The sequence below is a fragment of the Microchirus variegatus genome (assembly GCF_963457635.1).
Source record: "Microchirus variegatus genome assembly, chromosome: 16".
Taxonomy (NCBI): domain Eukaryota; kingdom Metazoa; phylum Chordata; class Actinopteri; order Pleuronectiformes; family Soleidae; genus Microchirus; species Microchirus variegatus.
This window is the reverse complement of record NC_139817.1, coordinates 13,576,185-13,602,220: the sequence shown is the minus strand read 5'-3', so window position 1 is coordinate 13,602,220 and position 26,036 is coordinate 13,576,185. Positions and strand designations below refer to the sequence as shown.

The 26,036-nt window shown below is 41.9% G+C and overlaps 1 protein-coding gene across 1 annotated transcript in view; it reads right to left on the bottom strand.

Annotated features, from left to right (window-relative positions):
- The window catches only part of pappaa (pregnancy-associated plasma protein A, pappalysin 1a), a gene marked incomplete at both ends in the record, with an annotated part of 81,059 nt that extends 56,854 nt beyond the window's left edge, over positions 1 to 24,205 (bottom strand). The window contains 7 exons of the mRNA XM_083902231.1: positions 2,274 to 2,775; positions 10,021 to 10,142; positions 10,397 to 10,589; positions 11,242 to 11,535; positions 11,858 to 12,003; positions 17,845 to 18,949; positions 23,815 to 24,205. Coding sequence (XP_083758357.1) covers positions 2,274 to 2,775; positions 10,021 to 10,142; positions 10,397 to 10,589; positions 11,242 to 11,535; positions 11,858 to 12,003; positions 17,845 to 18,949; positions 23,815 to 24,205 — 2,753 coding nt within the window. The remainder of the gene's footprint in view (positions 1 to 2,273; positions 2,776 to 10,020; positions 10,143 to 10,396; positions 10,590 to 11,241; positions 11,536 to 11,857; positions 12,004 to 17,844; positions 18,950 to 23,814) is intronic.
- Positions 24,206 to 26,036: the final 1,831 nt, after the last annotated feature.

The window sequence follows — 26,036 nt, the reverse complement described above, 5'->3', positions numbered from 1 at the left end:
TGGCGGCGCGCAACACAAGATGGAGTAACTGATGAGGTGTTAAAGCTGACATCCTATTACAATGCCTCATTTTGATCCGCTGCGTCTCTCTCTCTTCTCTTGACACACACACACACAAACACACATTCATACATAGCATTACTGTCGCAGTGGGGACCACAGAGAAAAGACGTGAAAACTCAAGACCTCCGCAGCGACAACCGTTAGCGTGTGTCGTTAAGTAGTAGAGCTGAAACCATGGATGTATTATATGAACTGGATAGAGCACCGCCCCCTCTGACTTGAAGACAATTTTTGCATGGTGGCCAATGTGGGTACTGCAACGGAAAACCCCATAAAAGCCCAAAAGCCCAAAAAGCAACTTTCCCATTGACCGCAATAGTAAAAGAGACACCAGTAAAAGTGTCCACAGGACACCTTGAGACATGGACACGGGCTTTTATAGATCTTTATATGGTAGTGACACTACTGCGCATGCTCTATGGGCCCCATAACCCGGAAATAAACGCGGAAGTCAAAGACTTCTTTTGGCATGTGCGCTGGGTGAGCAGCTTCATAGGAATGAACGGAAGCGAAGGGGCGGTGCTATATATAGTAATAGTAATAGTTGATGATTAATGTAGTAATCCATCAATAATCAATTAATCGATTAATTGTTTCAGCTCTATAAAGTAGTAAAAAAACCTCTTCCTGAGACAGTTTTGGTTTGTTCTGTCACTGGAGATTTTTTTCCCCCTTTGATTTGTGTGTGTGTGCTGTGCACATGGTTCTTGTGATTGTCAGAGGCAAAACGAAACACATGAAATACTTTTTTTTTTTAACACATCTTAAAAAACGCAATGTATTGATCCTTTCATTCGTCTCCCTGCCCGCGATGCACTCTCTCCATCTGTCAAACACACACACACACGTACGCACACAGACTGACAGCTTATTCTGCAGCCTATATTAAATGGTAATATAAAGAAGTGGGATATTTGGCACAGAGAAGACGGTGCCAACGTGTCTCGGTTTGTAAGTTAGGTAAGTGAATTGTGCTGTTAAACACTACATAACTTAATAATCATTTTATTGGGATCCCATTGAATTTCCCAGGGAAATATTTCAACCCTGTGATTCTGCACACTACTCAATATATAAGATTATATATATTACCAATTTACAATCTTTGTTTTGTCGAGTATTCAAGAGTAACTATGTGTGTGGTTGTGTGTGTGTTTTGTCCACTTTTGCACACACAATTCTTCATTTGAATGAGTTAAAGAGTTGATGGCTGGAACACACGTACTTGCAATAAAACCTCTCTGACCATCCCACAGAGACAAGATCCCATATGCTCTCAAAACAGAAAATAAGCAGCGAGTGCCACTGACCACTACCACTGGAATGCAACCACAGCTAGTGAAATATACCACAGCAGTGAAACTACCTACAGTACATCAGTAATCACTGAAGTGTGCCAAAACCCTCAAATAAATACATCCCCACTGCAGTCAGCTTTCCACAGACACTGCCATTGAACCAAGAAGTTGTGTACAGACACTTTATGGAACTTAAGTATCATCACTCCATCTTGCATAACATGCCTACTCACACTTTCGCCTCTTATCAAGCACTTTCCTTCTCATGTGAACCGCACTGACAGCACAATAGTGACATGGCATAACACGCAGCAGTGCCATGTATAGCACAATCTCTCTCAAGTCAGCACATTCCGTGAAAGCAAAGCACTAAACTCTCACCACAGCGTGCAGATAATACCGTCTACAAGATATCCGTTTGCCCTTGCTTCATGGAACATGGGAAAAAACAAATATGGGCAACGGGTGACCTGTGACATAGGAAACAAATGTTGGGCAGCCGATTTGAAAGGACAGAAGCAGCGGAGCCTTGCTGCTGCTCCTGCGGGTATTAAAGAGGATATCTGGTAATACAAAAACATATTTTGGTGGATAGTTTCCACAGACAAATAAACACCTTCCAAATGGTGAATCTAAAAACAATCCTAATTGCATCACACTTGAGCAGGAAAATGGAATCTACTCAGCAATTTTTGATGACTAAAAATACAAGTGAAGAACAATTGTTTCCAGCCAAGCCAAATCTGGTCTATTTTTTTATGAAATGTTGATCAAGGACATACTTCTAGAGTCCACGTGAGTCGTCTCTTAGCTTAAAAACAAAAACAATCAAGGAGAGCGGTGGTGAGCTTTATGCACGTTGCTGGCACAGCCAGTGAGAGACAGCTCCTATTTACCTACCACGTCACTCACCTGTCTGTATATCGACGGCTAGGTTCATTCAGCATCAGACCATGCGGTGCGTGGACGAAGGACGGCTCGCGCAGCAGGCGGTAGCGTAGTGGTTGGCAACGTCTACAGAGTATGCAGTTGGGCTTGGACGCCAAGAGGGTGGCATCGATCTCTAGGTGTTGATCCATGGTGAAAAACTGCACCCCGTACACCTCCTCCTCTATGTCCAGCTTCAGAGTCAGCGGGATGTCGCAGAAGACATTGCTTGGGCCCAAAGAAATGTTGTTGCCACTGACAGTCAGTAGCAAGATGTTGTGGATGGCTGGCAGCGCCGTTTCCTCTGGGTCGAAAAAGGTGACCCACACAGTGAGAGAGTCTGGCACCAGTGGGTGAGCAAACTCCAGCTGAAGCATGCAGCCCTGGGGAGGGCACTCCGACAAGCCGATGACCCGCTGCTCGATTCCGGCAATGGGGTTCCAGGTGCGTACGCTTGGTTCACAAGCCTGCTCCACATCTGGAGGACCTGTGGGATTAAAATGATCAAAGGAGACGTCACACACTCAAATTATAAACAACAAAGACACTTTATATTAATTAGAGATACGTGTCACTAAGGCAAAGTAGACTGCCAAAAGAGTGTGCCGAGTCAGCAGGTGACGATGTAACCGTACCCACAACAAAAATAAAAAAAATAAACTGTGTACGTATGTGCAGTTAGTAACTCAAACATGACCAAAGGTTTGGCTAAGTCCAATGTGATTACACAACTCACTTCATATATACAAATGTGACGATGTTGCACAACAATGTCAAACAAAGAAGACACCGGCGGGCAAAGTGTGACGTTACAAGCCAAACACTGTGTTTTACCTGTCTCCACGTAAACACCGTGAACGTACATTGTGAAAATCGCCTCGAGAAACATCTTCAAAAATGTGGATCGAGCTTTAGCATAAGTCACAAAAATGGCCGACACAAACCTTTCACAAAGACATTTAATGATGAAAACAAGAGACCCAGGGCAAATGTTGTAAATAGGCAAGGTGAACTCAATTATACGGCTAGTAGCCTTTTTTTATGATTGCTGACAAGCAGGAATGCATCAGTGGTCTCTTTAATGTACATTTCTTGCAGCATCAAGGAAGAGGTGAAACTGAGAGTTCATTGTGAGTCCATCTGCAGTGGAAATGCAGAGCTGAGGTGTGTACCTTCTGAGAGGCCCAGTGCAGGGTTCTCACTTCACCACAGTCATTACAACCTCCAACAGTCAAACTCCAGCCATATTTGGAGTCCACACACAGCTAACTTGCATTATCCCAAGTGACGTACACTAAACATTCATCAAGCACTTTTAGAAGCCAGCAAGAGGCAGACACTATGTTCTCCCTCAAGTTCCTTTTGTGCATTTCCAAGCTGGCAACCAACGAAGCCATTTGCTAACCTCATTTCTGGGCACCATGCAAAATTCCAGTGTTTAATCAACTGAGGACTGAATATGGTTTCCAAGCCACATTATCTCAACACATTTATTATTGTACTGTAAGTGTGTGTGTGGCCAGAGTGGAGGTGAATTTAAGAAAAAGAGAGAAAAGGGGACAGAGAGTGAGACAAGGAGAGGGGAGGCTGAGATGAGATACTCCAAGACTCTGGCTTTCTGCTTGGCTCATGTAGTCCTGTTTTTATGGGTACATTTTCATTGAGATTGCAAGGAAAGCTGTTATAGCCACTGAAAATATTTAGTAATGTCAGCTGTTATGATGGGCCTTACTCCTACTCTGGCTTTGTTGCTAATGTGGTTTGAGGTGGAAGAGGGGACAGAGTAGGGATGTCATCCATTGTGTAACCTGAGGCAATATGAACTGAGATGAAAGATGTATCTACAGTATATTTAATCATACAATCTCTGCAAATATGGTGATCAATATCCAACATTTAAACCATGTTGTTGATTACAAGGATATGCATCTCCATAACTGTAGATAGAACAACTACCTGCAACAGGATATCAAGATGACTATGACAAGAGAGATGTTCTAAACCTCTGAAATTACAGAAACAGACAGGACCCTCGAGAATCTATATCAGCGACTCACTACAACTTAAACGGCCCAGCTCTGTGGACTTAGAGAGAGAGAAAAAAAGAGGGACCAATGGGGCTTTTCCATTATACAGTTCTAGCAGTACTCGGCTCAAATCGACTCGCTTCGTTTTGCTGTTCCGTGACAGACCTGGTCCCTGGTGCTTTTCCTTTTGGTACCTGCTTTGGCAAGGTTCCGAGCCAGCTGAGCTCGTTCTAAAATGTGATGTCAACAGACTGACGGCCACTGATTGGTCAGAGGCCATCATCGCTGGAAGAGTCATGAACAACAATCAAACCTGCCATTTTTTAAAAGCAGGCAAGAGCGTTACAGCATTGAAAAATGACATGTCTGATAACCAAACCGAGTCGAGTAAAGCAGAGCAGAGCTAGAACTAGCATTTTGTGACGGAACCATCCAGACCTGACCTTTGAATATGAGCATTCAGTATTCACTGTTTATGGTACAATGATCCAATTTGTTTGTTGACAGTAATGCCGACAAGCAAGACTGAAATACACAAGCATGAATAAAAAGCAAGTCTAATTTCATTACCTTTTAAATTCAACTCTAGTGAAATTAGTGCACCGTCCTCTGAAGCGGCTTGGGATATGAACTCAACTTTAACTAAAAATATTATAAACACACCCACCTATAATAATAGATTCTGGCAATTCAAACTGAAGGTTGAAGAAGGGTTTGGAGAAGTTCATCCAAATGGACCTTCAGAAGAAGATATCCAATGGGCTGTGTTAATGATTGTCAACGGGTAAGACAATAAAACGACTCAACAGCTTCACAATTGACGGTAACTTCTTAACAGACATGATATCTGAACATTTTCCTGAAAATACACGTGAGAATGTAAACTTGATCCAAACACCTTCTGGCACTTCTGAAAGCCCCCAGATCAAATTTAAGACCGAGTGTCCTACATCCTGCATGTTGAAGCCAGATGCTACCAAAAGTCTGGATGTTCCAGACGTTCTGTCCTTGCTGTTGTTCTAACGCAAACAATTTCGCAAAGCGTCAGAAATTCAAGTTTGAAAACGGCGGTCTTCACAAGGCATATTTGGCCTTGTGAAGACCGCCAGGTGAACAGAGTACTGGAAACTAACTGAACAACGAAGCATCTTTCATGAATGTTGTGGCACGAGGTGAAGATGGTACCGTTCTCAATATGGGGATTTAATAATCAGTATCTGGTCTGGATCTAATCTAATCTAGAAGATGAGATGAAAAATGTTTTGCAGAACTTACTTTATATGGTAAGTGTAGCTCCAGGGTAGATGCTGATGCCAGTCCATTATCTGGTTAGACACCTTCATCCAAAGGGCGGATGAATAAACAGATGGGGGTATGTCCAAGCATGCACACTTTATGCTTTCTAAGAAGTGTCTGGCTTTCTCTCTTTCACTATTAATGACTCACTGTCAAACACTGTTACACACTTCCTCACTCAGAAAGCAGACGTCAAACCCCAACCAACACTTGAGCCCCCCTGGCACACGCAAACAGAGACACCTCACCGACAACACACATAATGGAGGCAACAGACAATCTGTGGCTGCAGAGTCAATGTAGCATCACATCGCTCTTAAGGTGTGTAAGTTGTATCTATCGCTTAAATTAAAGTGTTTATTTGTTCTGCATATGGAGCAGATGGCACAGGTGCTACGTTTAGGTACAATTGTGAAAAAAAGCTAACATGACACCACTGGGAAACCGATACAAGGAAGGGAAATCATTAGAGCTGAAACATTACGCGATGAATCCATTATTAATCGATTACTACATGAATCGTCAACTATTTTGATAATCAATGAATCGGTTTGAGGCTTTTTTCATGATTAAAACAATATTTCTGATTGTTTTAGCTTCTTCAATGTGAATATTTTCTGATTTCTTTGCTCCACATAACAGAAAAATCATTGTTTGTGAACAGAACAAGACATTCGAGAACATCGTCATTTCCAGGTTTGACAAACACACATCAACGTTTTTTTGTTTTTTTAACATTTTCTGACATTTTATGGACCAAACGATTCATCGATCAATCATGAAAATAATCGATATATTCATCGATTATGAAAATAATCGTTAGTTGCGGCTCTAGAAATCATTGAGTTGGAGGGTAATGACAAATAAGTTGTGTTTATTCAAACACAATCCAAGTTATGAGCAGCAGTCTATCTCATATGTAGTTCACTAAGTTTGGAAGAGGAACGGAAGTTAAAATGTAAAATTTGCGCAACTAGTGTAACATTATCATTAGTCATGGCATTTTATGTGTTCTGTATTGTGGTTTTCCCTTCGGCCACGTTGTTGTCTACATGGGTTGTTATGCAGTTGTGATGTTGAACATGACTCAGCGAAGGAAAAAACAACTAAGCAAACGTCTTTACTGACAATGGGAAAAGAGCGTTATGCATTTTTACTGGATTTACAGCTGTATGTTTTGGTGTAAAAGGGGTATTTTGTGGCAGTTTTGTGTATAAATAACAAATATTTTCATATCAGTTAGTTAGGATTGTTTGTATTGTGTCCCGCTATACACTTCACTTTAGAGGGATTCTAATATTATCTTGGATTTTATGGGCACAGCTTTATGGAAAGCCAACAGGCAACATTTTCGGCATTTTTCATATGCTGCAAATACAAAATAACAGGAATATGTTTGCACATAGAGCACCACACACACACACACACACACACACAGAGAGAAAGTCCCACACACATCTGCTAGTGAATATATACATCCTGGACCTTTCGCTTCTATTCACGTACACTGCTGTTTTCAATCAACTCAGGATCCTCCCTTGCGAATGTCACTAACTACATGCAGTTCTCTTAACTATCTTGGGTGGTTTCCACCCCTCCCAAACCTCCCGTACTCCCTTCCTGAATCCATATCCATGTGTGTTTTGCCATTTTTTTTTTTTTCATTTTTGACCCCCCCCCCCTCCTGCCATATTTCTCCAGGGCATACAGTAGTAAAGATTTATGAGTGGTACTTTGGCTCTCTCTGACCGCGCAAATGTTTCACAGTCAAGTACTTTGAGGACACGGCCCACAAGTCCTTCAGTAACAGGTGCCGTGCATATGCATCCATGTTGGATGTCACACAAAAACGCATGTTTTTCTTTTGTTTTTGTTTTTTTTTCAATAAGGATGTTATATGCCACTATAGTCAATACGCCAAAAACATCAGTTTACAATAAGTTTGAGTGGGTTTATTTCCCAGAATGTCTACGAGAAATTAAGAAATATTTAGACGCATATGCGGAATCATAGCAGGAACCAACAGCTGTGGTATCCAGTGAGAGAAGCTGGCCCAGGCAGAGTTAACAGGGAATAGGGAGCAGCCACAAACAGGGACCCCTTCCAAGAGGGAAAACAGAGTACAGTTTACACACACAGCATGTTAGACAAGCCCAGACTTGCCCTTGCCACACACACACACACACACGCACACAATGGTCATGTGAGGGCAAGGCTGAGTGACATAAGAATCTATCACGCATGTGTCTGCCACAATATTATTTAATTGTAACTTTGAATGCTGTTGAGCCATAGTTAAATTACCATTATGGGGTTTTTGTGTTTAGTTTTGACATTTAGTTTCATGGTTATTTCACAAGCAGAAGAACATTAGAGGGATATTGTGTATTTTTTTTTTTTTTTATCAACTTACCACACTCCTCTTCCAAAAAGTGGTGATATTATTGTACAGTATCATACTTTTTCACCCATTGTGCTTGTGTGCGGGTACTGGTTTTGGAGTTAAATTCACATTTGCCTAAATCAGAAATCAAATCAGATTGGTTTTGCTGGAATAGAATATTTATCAAATGGAATTGTATCAAACACATCATTAAATGATCCTTTTACCAAAAAACACACAATGGTTCTGTAGACATGTTGCTCTTATTTACATATACATTTAGCTGATCTGACGATGGTTGTTCCAGGGTGTAATAGGCCAACACTGTCAGGTTTTGAAATGTGGGATAATGTGAGGATAATAGATGAGAAAGGGTTCCACATGTCAACATGGAGACGTGTGATTATATACATATCTTTGGTTAAGTTTACTAGAATCCTGAAAAGCTACTAAATTGTGTAATATAGCACTTACATGATTGCGGTATTAAATGCAAAATGGTTATTTATAAGGCTTACATTTAAAATAAATGTGTTAAATTCATGTCAAGTATGCACACTTTGTACACTCTTAGAAATAAGGGTTCCAAAAGTGTTCTTCTACAAGGGCTGAGGTTCTACCTGGAACCATTTGCTTCTGATAAAGCCTTCCCCAAAGAGAGGGTTTTTCAAGGGTTCTTGGTAACACTAATGGTACCAGTAAGAACCATTTTGATGCAGAGAACCCTTTAAAACCCCTTTCCTGAATAAAGGGTTTTAAAACGGTTCTTGGTAACACTAAGGGTTTTAGGTGGAACCTTTATAAATAGGTTCTACCTGAAACCAAAAAGGGTTCTCCTATGAGGACAAGCCGAATAACCTTATATGGTTCTACTTAGCACTTTTATTTCTAAGAGTGTTTGCATACAGTTTGTTTCAATACAGATTCACCAACAAATAACAAGGAATTAAAACCAAACTAATTTTAGTATTCGTCAGGCTCAAATCTTCCCAAAAGTGAAAGTTTAAACTAATGGGGACTCACTGTTAAGACACGATCTTTAGCCTTAGTTTGGGGCCTGAGTCCTCATATGGGAATAGTAGTACCATACAGCACCATCCACTGGGAAGTGACCTCCACAATCCTTCCATGTTGTCCCACGGCCCAAGTGTCATGAACCAATGAGTCATTCGCATGTTTTGGGGTTGAGTCAGTCCCCAAAATTTCTCTATGTTGGTGCACTGACTCACAAAATCAACAAATCAAAGTGGGTTATCGTATGGTAAACCGCGGATGAAGATTGGACATGGCTTTTATGTTGAATTTGCTTTTTTTTTTTTTTTTTAATTGCAATCAGGGAATTGACTTAAAAAAGACTGGCGATCCTTTCACAGTGAAACATCAATAACAAAACAATAACAATGTTGTTAAAATAAGCATTTGTTGCTGTACACTACCGTTCAAAAGTTTAGGGTCACTTAGAAATGTCCTTATTTTTGAAGGAAAAGCACTTTTTTTCAATGAATATAACATTAAATGAATCAGAAATACACTCTATGCATCGTTAATGTGGTAAACAACTATTCTAGCTGCAAACGTCTGGTTTTTAATGGAATATATTCATAGGTGTATAGAGGCCCACTTCCAGCAACCATCTCTCCAGTGTTCTAATGGTACATTGTGTTTGCTGATCATGTTAGAAGGCTATTGGATGATTAGAAAACCCTTGAAAACCCTTGTGCAATTGTAAGCACAGCTGAAAACATTTTGCTGGTTCTTTGAGGAAAAGGGCAAAATTATTAGTTTGAATAAAAATCATGATTTCTAATCTCGTCAAGGTATTGACTATATCTTCCATTCATTCTTTTGATGAATACAAGAGTGACTTTTATTGGAAAACACAAAAAAATTGTAAAGGTGATCCCAAACTTTTGAACAGTAGTGTATATTCCAAAGAATTGGACAACCGGCAAACGTCTACCACCTTACAGTGACACTTTCCAAACAATCTTATGAATACGTTAAAGTAGGTGTTGTTGTGCTGTACCTTCAGCCTCTCGTGGTGACCAGTGTCCAGACGGGTCACATGGTCGCGGTGAGGAGGAGTTTGAGGCGTACTGCAGCAGAACTCTGCCCTCCGTGCATTTATCACACACTGATCCCACTTCTCTAGGAAACCAACACACGAGCACAACAACCAACTTAGATACAGGCCAAATACACATTATTTATATGTATATAAAAATACACTAAGTAGACAGTAATTATAAGAGAGTCTTAAAATTGTAGACTCTGGCTCACCTTTAAGTCTGCAAACAAATCACCTAATGTTAAATTACACACTATCATTACATTAAGTCACACTATTTATCCCCCATAAACACCAGCGTCTTTTTTTTGGCAACTCATCCAGCTCATTTCACCTGTCGTAAAAGTGTCCAGAAATTGGTGGAAACCATTCCACGGTGATGGAATTATGATGCTGCTCGACCACTTGGGGTGCCATTGGCACCGGGGGAGGTTTAGAGAAGGGTTGCCAGGTCTGGTAGATGAGGTCCAGGTAGCAGTGCATTCTTGCCATCTGGTTCAGTGTGAAGGAGTCTGTACAAGCATCATCTGCGGGTAAAAAGAGGATTTGTTTTGTTTGACACGTGACAGGAGAAGGACTTACACAAGTTTCCTACCCATAAGAAAAGTATAAATATGTAATTGCACACTACTGTTCAACGTTCAGTTAGAAATGTCCTTATTTTTAAGGAAAAGTAAGTTTTCTCAATGAATATAACAATAAATAAGTCAGAAACACCCTCTATACATTGTTATTTATAATCTTGTCAATGTCTTAGGTGATCCCAAACTTTTGAATGATAGTGCACACATAAAAGCTGTACTTTAGGCCAGAAACTTGCTTTAAGGAGACATTTTTCACAGCAATTTGGATGAAGAAACCACCATAGTTCCCATGACATGCTTGGCAAAGGGAGTGGTGAGTGAAGAAATCCTCTGTTTGTTACAATCTGGAGTCTCACCTTTAGATGACACCAATTTCTTTGCAAAACAGAACATTAAAGGATGCCCCCCTCCCTGTGTTTTTCCACATGAAAGGTCCCTGCTAAATTCCACACCTGTGTCAGTATACACACAGACCCAACAAATTATTTTTACAGCTATCACTGTATGTCAGTTTCCTACACGTGAGAGGTATTAACTGTAGCAATTTTGCCCAGGAAGGAACCAAAACACATGCGGAGGGGGCCCCCCATCTCACCTGCATAACTCATGTAGTTGTTAAACGGCGTGTGTGTGAAATGGCGACAGCCGCAGGTTTCGTTGCCCGGTTCTGGGTCATGGCAGCCTTTGTATTTGGGAGTCGGGTTGGTGTCGGCGCAAAGATCTCCGGTCTCCATCGAGGGCTCGGTCTCCAGGCACGCGTCGTTGCACGACTCGATCTCCGATATACCTCGGAACACATGATAAAGCCCAAGGCTGTGGCCGATCTCGTGGACCATTGTGTCCGTGTGGCCAAACATGCCGTAGAAGGAGGGATTCAGCACAATGCCTCCTGTTCAAATAAGGAGGAGGACGACACAAGCACACAATGTAAACACTGTGAACACTCAAGTGAGTTTTCACACAATGCAAATGCCCATTGAGTCTAGTAGTTGTGGAAATGGAGCAGACAATACATTATTCATGGGCCACCTCAGCCTTATTATCACCTTCTCCTGTTAGAGCTGTGATGTAGCCGTAATTGCTCAGGGCTCGAACTGTAATTATTCGAAATTAACGTTAATTAACGTGTGCATCTGGTTAAAATGTGCATGGTGTGTGCGCGTCCTGTATGCATGCATGCATGTATGTATGTGGTTTCATTTGTCCTCTACCCAAATGTGTGAGGGCTTCTTTGTCCCAGGGCCAGGTGGCAACCCCCGCCAGATCTTCATCAGAAGAATTGGCAAAGAAGACATTCAGGTGAGTGGAGCCATCCAAATGCAGGATCTCTTTCAGCTCTTTCACATCCAAATAAGCTCTGGGGGGAAAGAAGAAGAAAAAAAAAAGAGAGAGGAAATGAGTATTTCACACTACAATTAACATTGTTTCATCCTAGAAAATGCACATTTCAACAGTGTTCCTTTCCAAAGATTTATGTAGTGTTGTGGCTCAAGAAAATAGAGCTTCGGTCCCTGTTGAATTTCCACCCAATTACAATGGCCCTTAAACCGGAAGAATGAGAAGGATTAATTCACCCCGTGCTTTTGAAAGTTGGTGCTTTAACAAATCAGCCGAAATTACTTGCATAAAAATCTCTCCTTGCTCTGCTTAAAAGTGCCTGAAGAATACTTTTCTTTTTGTAGACTGGAATCAAAGTTGACGTAACCACAAACACTCTCGTAGTCTGAAAATCAAAACAACACCTGCTCATTTGGACCGAGAGATACTTTAAATAGTGTTGTGTCTAGAAACCCTGGCGCAGTCGCTGTGCATCTGCAGCGTAGTTATGAATGATGCGAAATGAGCTTAAAGAACTTTTTTAAAATCATGGCCATGTTTTTTTAATCGGAATGGTATCAATTATGACCAATCAAATAATTTCCTGCCATTCCTTTCAATTACAGTGCGGTCACTGCTCACTTGTTTAACACAAGGGAGATTACAGACCATGCTGTTGATGTTGTTGTCGAGGAAGTGCAGAGGCGAATAATCAGTACAATACCCCAAAAATGCGGCTATGGGCGTATAATGCTCTTTGGGATTTGGGGATTCTCATTTGTGGAGACACTTAAAGCCAAGCCACAGTGTTTTGTGTGCATCATGATGTTGTACGTTTTATTTTAGAGCACAATAAATTCCACCATAACCGGTTCAATTAAAGTTTTTCTTCCCATCGTTTTGTCCGTGTTTGCCAATTCTCTTGAGCTTACAGTTTAAAACGTCATGACACAAGGAATGAACAGGTGCTGCGGGGAATAAAGCCGCTTTAGTAAGAGTAAAATAGTCCTGGACAACGGACAACAGAATTCTGACAGAATTATCAGATCACAACATGTTTGTTTTCCCCTGGTTGTGCAAACTGCGCTGTAGTAAAATTGCATGTTTTACTTGAATTTTATTTGAATGGACTCCTGAGCGAATTAAACAATGAATGAGTCCATGACCATAAAAATAAATACAGCATATGCCTCCGCAGAGACACACTATCCCTTTATTTTCATCGCATTTTTGTTGCACAAACAAACTTTTTTTCAACATTTTCTTTGTTTTTTCGAGTATAAGCCTGATATTTCAGTGATTGTTCAGGTATTCTGATGTCTCCCCATGCCATGATTTAGTGTTTCGTCTCAGCTCTGGAAACACTAACGGCAGCACTAACGACTGCAATCATTCAACACAATGAGATTTCATTCCGGCAGTGAAACTGTCATTCATTTTATGAACACATCAAAAAAGATTTCTCCATGAGCCTGGCTGGTGGTCCTGGCAAACAGCATCAGCAAGCTCAGTCATCTCTTGGACGAGTCAATAATCTGTTGCATATGCTGAAGTGACAGTTTCTTCAGTTTTTTTTGTTTTTTTCTAGCTTTCTGGGCATTTGGAAATCGATATACAATGGATACAGAACCAGGAATTCATCAGGACCAAAACATGACATTGGCCCTACTATCACAAATGAGATCCTCTTTGGGTGTTCTGACCTAGTTTGTGTGACCCACTTAATACCCACCTAATATCGCCTGTGCGCTTGGATCATAAGATTAACTGCATTAACTTGTGAGATCAATTTTCAACCAAACAAAAAGGACACCGAGCGATTTAATTTGATTATATAAACTGTAATCTCACATGCGACAAACACTATACATTACACGCCGTCTGCACTTTTGAGTCTAAATACTGGAATCATCGCCGATGAAAGCACAAGCCTGATCATAAAGGTGTCATCGAACAGAAAAGCAGTGTCATGGCGCTGAGTAATGTAACAAATACGCTGATAAATATGAGATACAGAGAAGAAATTGTAGCCAAGTAATGGAGATGGACTGGTTTTATATGAGCTGCTAGTGCTATGTTACACCTAAAAAAAAACACCATTTGGTTTAATTGCATTGCAAACCTTTAAAAAAACACACCACTTCATTCTGTAAGACTACATATTTGTGCTTTGTCATTCTGAATGTCATATTTGTGAACTCGTGTCGACATAACTATGAAAGCAAAAACACTTCAAAGAGTATATGGAGTGCACTTGTGCTGTATATTCATTGTTCCTCTTCGTCGCTGACTCAACATTAAGTTTACTTACCCTACATTTGAAGTAATGCTATAGGACAGGGGAACATTCCACGGGGGGGAGTGTCTTGATTTGATTAATCCGTGTACAAACGAACTGTGAGCCAAGCGATCGATGAAAACTTACTACTGGCAATGTATGATTAATGGCCCCTATGTAAAAAAAAAAACGACAGCAAAGTTTGAAGGGCAAAATTATTATTTTGAATAACATCCTTATTTCCAATCTTGTCAATGTCTTGACTATATTTTCTATTCATTTTGCAACTCTTTTTTTGATGAATAAAAGCGTGCCTATTAAAATTGTATAGGTGACCCCAAACTTTTGAACGGTAGTGTATATTGTCTGGGGCAGCATAGTGTGAACGCTGGAGTACGCTGGCATGGCAACGGCAGACTCACAGCCAAGAACACTTTTAAAATTGGAGGAGGCCCTCAGCACCTCTGTCATCAAGTCAGTCAGCACCACAGCCCCTAAAACCCATCATTCATCTCTGCCTTTATTACTATACTTACTCTGTCTTCTTTAACCTTCCAACTTACTCTGATTATTTTTTCCCCTTCTGCGGAAGACACGTGTAAACGCTCAAATTCCACAGATCCTGCTGTGACTGCTCATCTGTGAGAGCTGCGCTTGGAAAAGAAGCTCAGAGTTGGGAGACATTATGGAACGGGCAAAGGGTTGATTCCAAATCCCCCATCTCCACTCATCTCTCCCAAACTCTACCAGCTTCTATCCAAAATAAGAGTGCCTCATCACGCACTGTGGTGATCACGTTTGGATACCAAGTTGTTCTACATTATAATCCGAGTTCCCTGGTGTGTCGTACATTCAAAGAACCACCACCTCCCGAGTAAAACCCCTCCTTACTCCACCTTCACCTCAGTTATGCAGAAATTCTTCTATCAGTGCCCAAGAGAGCACAGGTGAAACCTCAACAACAGGTGCTTTTATAAGTGTGCTATGGCTTTAAAGGGGAAGTGCAAAGTCCTGGTATTTATGCCCAAGCACTCAATTATGTTTTATGGGACAGGGGCTTAAGGTTTAGACGACCAATTGTAAAACACCCAAGTCAAGGGCCCTGGAGATTAGTTCCCTGCTCTAAGCTGGAATACAGCAGAGAGAGGGAGTGAAGAAAGGAGAAAGGGTGGTCCATCCATTAACCTGCCACACTGAGAGGTATTTACTTAGGAGGGGAGACAGAGACAGGGGCCAAGGGAAAATGGATGACCTATTAGCCTCTGAAAAAGCCAGGCCAGAACTTCATTTCCCCAAAACACATTGAGGCTGAAATGGCTTCTAATATCCGCCATTCCAAGTTCGTATATCCATCTTTCTTCAGATATTATGATCCACTTACTCAGATATCACGTTGATATTTGATGAACACGCAAACACACATTGTCATCTACGTGCCATGTCTTTCTGCACATTAAAATAGATATGAATTACAGTGACAATGTCAGATGTGTCCCTGTTCCAGACATCGGAATGTTCAGGCTCGAAATAAATGCAGTCAGACAACACTGAATGGCACCACAACTGCAAGAAGTGTCAAAACCAAAGGCTGCAAAAACACAACACACAAATATTTCCCCCCTCAGCCTAAACGTGGAGGGAAGGCGAAAACAGGGGTGATTATTAACTTTAATTTAATTGTATTTTCAGGGGAACGACTACTGCAGGACCAGGCAAAACACTACACATAAACGCTAACAGCAGCCACAAACTCTACAAATATAAATGCAGGACCATAAAACTATTGTTCCACTACATACACAGTGCATTGTTCGTCCAGAATTCCATAATTAAGGAGGAATGTCAAACTGTTTGTAGTCCAGCGCTCTGCAAGTCTCTCTAGACATAATCAAAGCAAAATAAGAAACCACTTGAGGAGATTTTATCTATTTATCTTTCACAGTGAAAATCCTCTTGTCCTCTTCTTGTTTGGGTCTCTCTCTCTCTCTCTCTCTCTCTCTCTCTCTCTCTCTCTCTCTCTCTCTCTCTCTCTCACTGGTATCCTTCCGTTCACAAGCCCATCTTTCAAATGCCCATAGGGAAATTCAAACATTGCAGCGGCAAGCGTTTTGCCAATAGCTGATGTCTGAATGGAGCGGTTTGCCCGCCACTTGATAAATGAGCTTCTAATGATGACTAAGTGGGAACTGAGAGATGGAAGCAACAGCAAACCCACCTGCTTTTCCCCTCTAATGTTGTTAATTAGATGTCATTATTTAGCTATTTAGCGGTCATTTTAAACAACAGGATAGTGCCAAACAGACAGTGCTTCCAGCATAACTATGATTGAAAACAGCCTGGTTTCTAAGATCCATGATATCAGAAAGACCCAAACAATCCCACACTAGGTCTGCTCTGCTCGTTTCTCCTCTCTCTCCTTCCCTCCATTGTCCCTACGTGACAGTGGCAAGAAACAATGGCAAACAACTGCATTTCTGTCATTTTTAGCCTCTGTTCCTGGCATAACCTTATAGACCCCCTGCATTGTCCACAAAAATGTCTCCGTCTACTGTGTTGAGTTTCACCATGCCGAGAAGCAAACAATCCTGCTACTGGAGGTCTGGCATAAACCTTAATACAGCAAATTCCAGAGATTTATTCCCCGTGCCAGATTTTACTCATCATCTACAAGCCACAATGAGATTACCACAAACAAAAAAGAAAGCACACACAGAAGACAAAAATTTGCATGCATCCACGAGGGCCTGTGTATTCTGAAACCTCATAATATCTTGCTCCGTGTAAACCTATATGAGATTATCTGGTACTGGTACACACATTGTGAAGTGAAAAGAACTTTCTGCACTGTTTTTCCTGGAAAATCCTCTCAGACAGCCGCGATCGGGGACTCATACCTGCCTCCCCAGGAGACTTTCTCGGTAGGTGGTTTCCTGAGGAGAGAGGTATGTCTTTGAAATTATTTCCATTGCTACGAGCAAAAAGCCATATTGAACTGCCTCCTCTGACCTCCAACTGCCCTGACGCTCAGTTTATAGTGTCACTCTTTCCAAACCAACTCACAATTTCAATCAAGTCAGCTCAATTATGACCACAGGGTATAGCAGGCACAGAGTGGAAAAAGGTGGAGAGAGTTGTTGAAAAAGAATTACAAAAAAACAGCAATCTGGCCTGTACATTTGCTACCAGGAAAGTCACCCGCTTGCATTTGTTTTTGCACTGCTGATGTGTGGAACACTGATTGAACCAAGCCAACGCTAGATTGGACTAGCTGCCCCCAGAGGATTTCCCAGGCCACACAGGCCGGGAGTTGAGTTACACTCAGCCTCGGCCCAAATGGCCAGGAAACAGTAGGACTAGACATGAAAACCTCTCTTCAGGGACAGACGTATGGAAAGATTTGTTGTTGGATTTACTCTCGGCATGTAAGTCCATAGTGTGGAGTTGGTTTACCAAAATTATTCAGTGATGTCAAGAAGAAAAAATATATTAAATAAAGTAAGGAATTTCATTGTTAGTTAAAGCCCTTTGGTCAATTTAAGTTTATAAAACAGCAACCAAAGACGATTACCAGTAAGGGAAAAACATTATAACGTGCAAACTTACTTGTGCGGAGAGGAGCGGTTGAAGCACGTCTTGGTCACATCCGTCACATTGGGATTACAGCAGTCGCCAAGGTCATAGAAGAAGTTTTCCCAATTACATTCAGGGTCACATACGCCATTACCCTGTTTGTGTTCAGGACAGCGGCTCCGGTGCCCAGACATGCAGTCTCCTGCGTCATAGCCTGTTAGAGGATGGTTGCATTCTGGGTCACAGACATCATCACCGACTTTGCTGATATCACAGTTAGCTAGAATCAGTCGGTGACGAAGGGAGGAATTGGTCACGTTGTGAATGCTGAGCTCCCAGGTGATATTGTAGGGGCTAAAGGCTTCATTTAGCCGTTGGTGCTGCAGGCTGATTTGGTGGTCTGATACAGTAGGCCTCGTCTGAGCTTCGTCCCATATATTTATGACACGGTATCGCACTTTCTTAGGCCGGCGGAATTTCCACAGTTGGTTGTAGTTCTTGATAACCTCGACATTGTCACAAACAGTTTGGCCACAAGCTGGGGGTTCGAGCGTTGTGTCTAATAATCCATCAGCACTTCCAAATCCACCGCCACCCAGTAACCCCAATCGGCCACTTCCTGCGTGCTCAGGCTGAGGAAAGCTACCATCTTTTACAGTCAGCCACTTCCGGCCTGGGTGCTGAAACGTTTCACGAATGACCAGCTGAGGTAGATCGTGGGGGTCTTCGTGGCCCTGCATATCCCTGATAATCTGCCTCTGCCCTCTGGCCTGTCTCCATAGAGCCACATTTTCCACTGCTCCCCTGTAATTATGATTCAGTGCATTTCCCCCAGTCATCAGGACTTTGCACTTTTTGGTCAAAGGACTAAAAACTTCACCCGACTGTTCCCGACTGACGGCCACTTGGGCGCCATTGACGAAGAGCTTCATGTATACGCAGTCATATGTGACTGCCACATGTGCCCACTGGTTGGGTATGTAGCGAGCATTGGAGTGGATGGAGGTCACTTTGTGGGCACGGTCAGTTTTAAGGGAGAAGAAGAATCGGGGGTCACGGTTTCCATTTTCACTAACTGCCTGGATACCAAGCAGCCAGCCACGGTCACTGGAGGCATAGAAACACTTGTCGTATAGGCCTGGGGAAAGAATGGGAAAAAAGTCAATTAATATGTGTTTCTCCAGGTGTGAATGTCTGTATAATCCACAATGCTAATAGCTAAGTCTGTATGCTAATATGTTTTAACTGTATACAATCTGATCATAATATGTAATGCAGTTTTTTTTTACAAAGAGGCTTAACATGTAGTAAAGATAAGAGAGCAAGAAATGCAACATGATATATGTTTAATATCTAAGGGAATTCTGTCCTGGAAATTGGGTGGAAGTGCATGTTTAGCTAAGGGAGACCCCATGGAAATGTGTTGGTATAGGTTTTTTTTTTGTGAACACTGAGTGCATTTAAAGTTACTTGTGCAAATGTTCCTTGCCAGCAGGGTAGCCAGAAAAGGCTAGTTTTCTGCTAAGTCCTTGTTTTTGTAGAGGCACCAAAACACCTTTTTCCTGTTTCACTTGGACTCTGTCAGCCAGCTTCAGCATGGTAATGTGTTTTCACTTCTTAGGGGATCTCTGAATGCTACCTGTTTGTTTGTTTAGCGCTTGTTAAGGTACGTGCGCAGGCAGACAACATCACGTCTGTGAGTGTGCGTGTATTTTTTCGTGTTGCATAAATCCAGACAGTCCCCCATCAAAAGTGTCCAAAGGTTCCAAAGCACTTTGTCATGCCTCATAATGTCCATCTCAGCATGTGATTGACTCTGTGTTCACTGGTGATCTAGGGGGAAAGGAGGGGAGTGTGTACTCCACCGTGATTAAAATTCTAGGATACCACTTTCAGGCTGTAATATATCTATCCATGAAGAGATAGTTGATGTCATATAACATACATCAGACATGAAGTGTCTTTTACTGTTGCTTCCAGGATCTGCACTAAATGTGTCTAAATGTCCTTCATACGTGTCTCTTCTGTCTTAAGCATGGCGTGAAATTATAAGCTGATCATCACAGTGATGGTCACATCTTTGCTGCAGCGCACTTGTCCACTTCAGATGTCTTTGTTCCCCCCATCGATTAGCGCTACCCTCAGCTTGCAGTAAGTGACTGGGTAATGGTGACTGCATGAACATGTTGTTAACTTTGACCTGTTTCTAATTAGACGAACGCTCCACTATGCATTCATTAACTTAGTATTGCGGCAGACTAATGTTCAAAGAGCGAGGGCTGAGTTCAGCGTCAAGGTCAGTCTTTTTGGTAGGTGACATTTTCAAGCTTTCCACTACACTGGAAGGAAAAAGCCTTCCATCTGTCAGCTAATGCACTCAAGGCTAAAAGGTGTGCTAAAATGCTCATAGGGCTCCTAGTGTAAACAGCTGTCATAATTCTGCCATGCTCAATTAATCTAACACACTACACTTTTCCAGACTCCGGCTCTGCGACTGCTTGGGCTCACATTAGCACGCCTACACACACACACACACACACACACGTGTACATGTACGCACATACTGATACAGATATACACGCCCACACATGGGCAGCAACAAATTGAAACACTGAAGTAGACATTTGTATCCACTCAGAAAGATATACAAACGCACACATACGGAGGGATCTGCATGCGTGTGTGAGTGTGTGTGTGCGTGTGCGTGTGCACTACAGTGGAGAGCTGTGCATGCCAGGTTCAACCTTCCTCTCACTTGCCATTTCCGCTAAGAAAAACACACTCAGGAAAAAAGAAGAGCATATATATATATATATATATATAGTTACATATATGTATGCACAGACAAAGAAAAATGTCACAGGGACTTGATAAAATGCAGAGAGGAAAGGAACAATGACGACTCTGTTTACATTTGGGCTGTTCTTTGAGGCTCTTAAAGGTCAAAGAAAAGTACTTTTCATAGTCATATGAAAGTGACCGCCAAAGTTACCTGAGAGAGAAATTCCATAGATATTTAACAAACAAAAATAAAATTATCCTTGAACCATAACAAAGATATTGATTATTGATTATGTTGCTTGACATATGCACCAGATGCATTCAAACGTGTTTATTTTTTGCACTTTATCTGCACTGTAACTTCCATTAATATTAGTTTCATTCACCCACATGTGAATTACCTGAGTGTGGATTATAAAATAACTGTATTGAGTTGACAGGAAATATATATATTTTTTTTTACAATTCCAAAAGCCAGATGATTAACGACTCATGTTTTTGAACTTTTGACTATCATGAAAACAGGGGAAAAAAAGTATACAAGCATCTATATTTTATGAGTGTTTATTAGGACACTTGATAATGGCACCAAGGTATTACTGTTATCACAGCAATTACCTGCCAACGTCTGCTTATAATTGTCCGCAGAAGGTTATGGACGAGATCCTCCAATCCGTTGTGTGATTTATTTTTCCTCTTCCTTTGATGCGGGACACTGTAACGTGACCCGGATACAAGGGCTAATAGGGCACAACAAAGTTTGCATAACATTCGGAGAAAGGACTTGATGTTCCGATCGTGCGCCTGTGTGTGCACACGAGTACATATATGCGTCTGGGATCAATTGTGGCCCTGCAGGACTGTCACAGGAAACGTGTGTAGTCGTCATATGGCTCGTATTAAGGGACGCAGAGACGAAATCCACGCATATTTTAAATGACGGTTTAATCAATCATTTGTCGAATATTAAAATAGCAGCTATTGATCCGTGAGCGTTCCGTTTCCACCTTAAAGTGGTTACGCAAGACAAATCCATATCATCTGCTCTATACCTCAGTGAGGAAACACTGGCGACAAATGGTCGGCAATGATAAATGTCAACTTTATTTATGATATATCACACTCTTCATATATCTAATGTCAGCTTCAAACTCTGTTTTTAAAGAAGACATTAAGACTGGTTAATTTGAGTTTTGCACAGACCCAAATATAAGCGCTTAGGTTATATAAGGCAATAAAGAATGAAAAGGAAGTTATGATCAAAAACAACACAACAAGACAATAAAAAAAAACCAGCAACTAAAAACAACCCTGTGCAGGGATCAAAACAAGGGGTTGGAGTGTTTTGGGGGAGCACTGGGATTTTTGAATTCTGAATTGGATTTAAAAGATTAGGCTTTATTGAATTTGTTTGATCATCATATTTGTTCTCTTCTGGACCCCTCTCCAGCTCACTGATTAGTGCACACATGGATCAAATCTTAAAGATTTTACATGAACTGCAGTCTCTCCCCCCGTCACATGGAAGCCAGCACACTGGAGGGGCGTGCACTACAACAACAACACCTGTACAAAATGATGTGATCCATTACAACATCTGTAAAGCCCCCGATGTACATTTCATGTCAAGATCGTATCGCAGAGGTGTTTATTCCAATCTGCAGTCAATGTGTTGCTCATTTATTTTTTTGTCTTTTGTTATTGTACCAGATTGAATTATACTGTACAGATGTTCCTGTATTTGTGTCCATTCCCAGAAAATCTAAGAGTCACTCAGGTCACAACAGACCCTCTCACCCCCCCATTGTAGAGTCTCACAAGGGATTGGCTTTGCAGAGCATGTCCCTGCCATTTGGCTAGTCCTACCTCAAAGTGCACTGCATCTCTGTAGACACATGCGCGCGTGCGCACGGACTGTTTTGAGAGTGCCAGACAGATATAAAGCAAAGTACCAAGTAAATTTACTCATATGGTTTGGATAAGTCCCCAAACAGTTCAGACTGGCACAAGACCGAGTTCAATTCAGTTCAGTAAAAAGACAGCCATCTGCACAACTGTGGGCTGTGTGGAGCAACGCTCCCTATCGGCAAGAAAAAGCATCGAAAAGAATGACTGTTCTATACTGTAATGCACAAAATAAAACATACGATAAAGGGCAGTATTAATGATAAGTTCCTGGTGCTCTTTTCACACATGGCTGCAGACTAAGTCGGACGTAAAGGCGTGCGTAAAAGAGACACAACTGCTCAGTGTCTCCTCCTCGCCTCATCTCTATAACACCGGCAGGGAATCTGTGCATCCTCCTCTGCGTAGTCAGTGGACAGAGCATGCATCACCGCCATCTGATTCTGCCTTAAACTACACACACTCCCCCTGTGAATATAGCAGTATGGTTACGCGTAAATGTCTCTGCGATAAGCGGACACGGAGCTGAAGACAACACGAGGACATGCAGCGCAGCCACGAGCAGGACATTTTCGCTCAGGAGAGAGAGAGAGGGAAACCCTGGTTCTCTCGGTCATGTCTCGTAACTCCGGTAGCCAATCCAAAGGTGTATATCAGGGGTGGTGGGGTGGAGGGACACACACACACACAAGAGAGCTTGCTGCGCACTTTGAGCGCTTCTTCACACGCACGCGCACAGCGATATCTCTCCCGATTGTGCCCGACGTGACGTGCTCGCTCACAAAGTTTTGGCAATTACATCATAGTTTTAAAATAGCCGAGTCGGCTCAGAGAAAAATTACATTTTACGCACAGTGACATCAGCTGCCGGTCAGTTGATGCAGTAGCCTACATCTGCTGCCCGCGTCCTCCTCACTGAGATTCTATCATAATGACCCGCACACGCGCGTAAACCCTTTCATTAAAGTGGAAATCAAATCAAATAAATCCGTGGGATTACAACAAAACATCAGGTTGCAGCGCAAAACTTCAACATAATCCAGATCTTCGGTGACCCTGCGTTTGCACTGCACTAAAATGTGCGCTGTACTTTTGGGAGCATTACATCATTGTCTAGTCTGATAAATGAACTCATTTTCAACTCAGCTGAAACTGCATGTTGCTTTCTCTGACACACACACACGCACACGCACACACACACAGCATGACATTAAGAATAAAACACTGCACATTCACGTGTTTACTTCTCCATCAGTTTTGGATCGTGTAAAGTGTTGTGGTGACAACAGGATGGAGGATGCGTTGACTTTATCCTACCTGCAATCACTGTCGGTGATCGTTGACCTCCCTCGGGTTTGATCCACATCTCCAGAGTGAAATTGCCTCTGGGTATCTCCACGCCGGGCTTCAGCCGCAGCTGGTCTCCTCTGCCGGTGAAATAGACAGCTTTCCTCCGGTCTGGAGAGGTTTCCTCCGCGTGCGAGGAGCGCCGATGCTGGCGCAGCACCCGTCGCTCCAAGCCGGCGAGAGAGCGTTTGCCCCGGGGCAGACGCGTGGCACAAGCCCCCGGTACGGTGGCTTTCGCCTCCCTAATGCGCACCAACTCCCTCTTGGATCTCCCCAGTCCCCGGGCTGTCCCGCACTCTGATCCAAAACACAAGATGAGAATCACCAGGCAAGACACCCAGGGAGATGTCCAAAGTTTCATTGTTCGGGAGAAAAAACAGCAAAAAATATTATTAATAATAATAAAAAAAAATAATAATACTATTTAAAATAATGAATGGAGGGAAAAAATGAATAAGTAGAAGAAAAAAATGTCCACAAATGTTCTCCTCTTTGGAATCCTCTTGAGTTTTTCTTTTTTTCCTCTTCTCTCCTTTTTTATAGCGGTAAAATGTCAAAGCTAGAAACTGTCAAAAAATAAACCCATAAACCTATCCTGCTTCCCCCTCTTTATATTGCTAAGCCACGACCCCCTCACTTAAGCAAAACTACTCTTGAGACATTCAGGGAATATTTGATTCATGTATTTGTTCCACGGTGCCTTTTGAATGGGTCCCATTTAGCCAAAGGGATGACTAATAGTAATCAATCAAGAGGGGGGTCCGGCCGATGCCCCCCTCATCCCCTTTGGACGGTGAGAGTTAGCCTACTCGCAGAAATCCACAGTTGTCCGCCAAGCTCTTGTCACACCTTTTTGTTGTTTCCTTATCCTACCCGTAAAACAGCACCAGAAATGGCACATATTAAATTCCAAAGAAAAGTGGCAAGAAAGCCACCTCTCATATTTATTAAAGAGGAAACAAGAGAGGCAAATTGTGATGGGGGAAAAAAAAAAAACAAACCCCAAGAAGAATAAGAAGAATAAGAAGAAGAAAAAAAATCCAAACTTCCCTTGCTGTGCCTGTGTGCCTGCACAAAAGTTGAAAATGCAACTACAATATCTGGTTAAGGCGAGAGAGAGAGACAGAGGGGCAGAGAGCTGCAGAAGTCAGCATCGCGGTCCTCATTGATTGCCTGGAGCAGATACACTTGGAGGAGTCGGGAGCAACGTCGTCCGCTATAGAGGCAGTTGCTCTCTAAGTATTTTTTAAGAACAACTCATGTTTCAAATGTTCCGGGGCTGTGTGTTTTTTTTTTTTTTTTCCTCTCTTTTCTTTCTGTTTTTTTCAAAGTGGGAAGTCACACAGGTAGGCAACTCTCACTGACGGTAATTCTCTGTGTGGCGCACAGTGATGGGATGGTGTTTACGGAGTTTGGAGGGCGTATATGTGTGTGTATCCCTCTAGCGGTTACAATTTAAACAATCCAACACTTCCACCAGCAGCAGCGAGCACATGCAGGAAGGAGGACCACAAGCGAGAAAGAAGAAGTCTGAGCAGATTTTAAAAAAGAAAAAAAAAAAAAAAGAAAGAAAAAAAGAATAATTCCAGAGTGTGATACCTTCAGCTGAAAGAGAAGCTCCGCTCCACACTTGATTTCATTTTCAGTCATGGATACTGGCGCTCACTTTCGTCCAGATGCAAAGCAGGGAAGGAATTAGTGGAGGGAAGGAGCTGTGCTCTGTGCATGTTTACAAAAAAAAAAAAAGAAAAAAGAAGCACAATGATGACATGAGACACTGTGCCACATTTTTGATTTAGACATCCACGCTGTTCAATCAGCAAATAAGAACATTCACACACACACACACACACACACACACACAAAAACAACATGTGTTTTTTATGTAATGTGAAAAATAAACTATTGTGCTACTCATTTCTCTCTCTTTTTCTTTTTTCTTTTCGCCAAAAGGAAGACTTTCCAAAAGAAAAAAAAAAGAAAAAAGTTTGGCAAAGTATGACGTATTGTAAGGTAGACCCAACTGTTCCTGTCAAAATCATGTTTCTCATTAAAGTCTTCTCAAAATAAAGTAGATCAAAACATATGGCACAGTGACAAAGCCGCAGCAGTTACTGCCCCTTCTTTACTTAATTTGATAAATTATATGTCCTCTCTCCTTCCACTTTAAAAGGCATAGTTTGATTATTTTT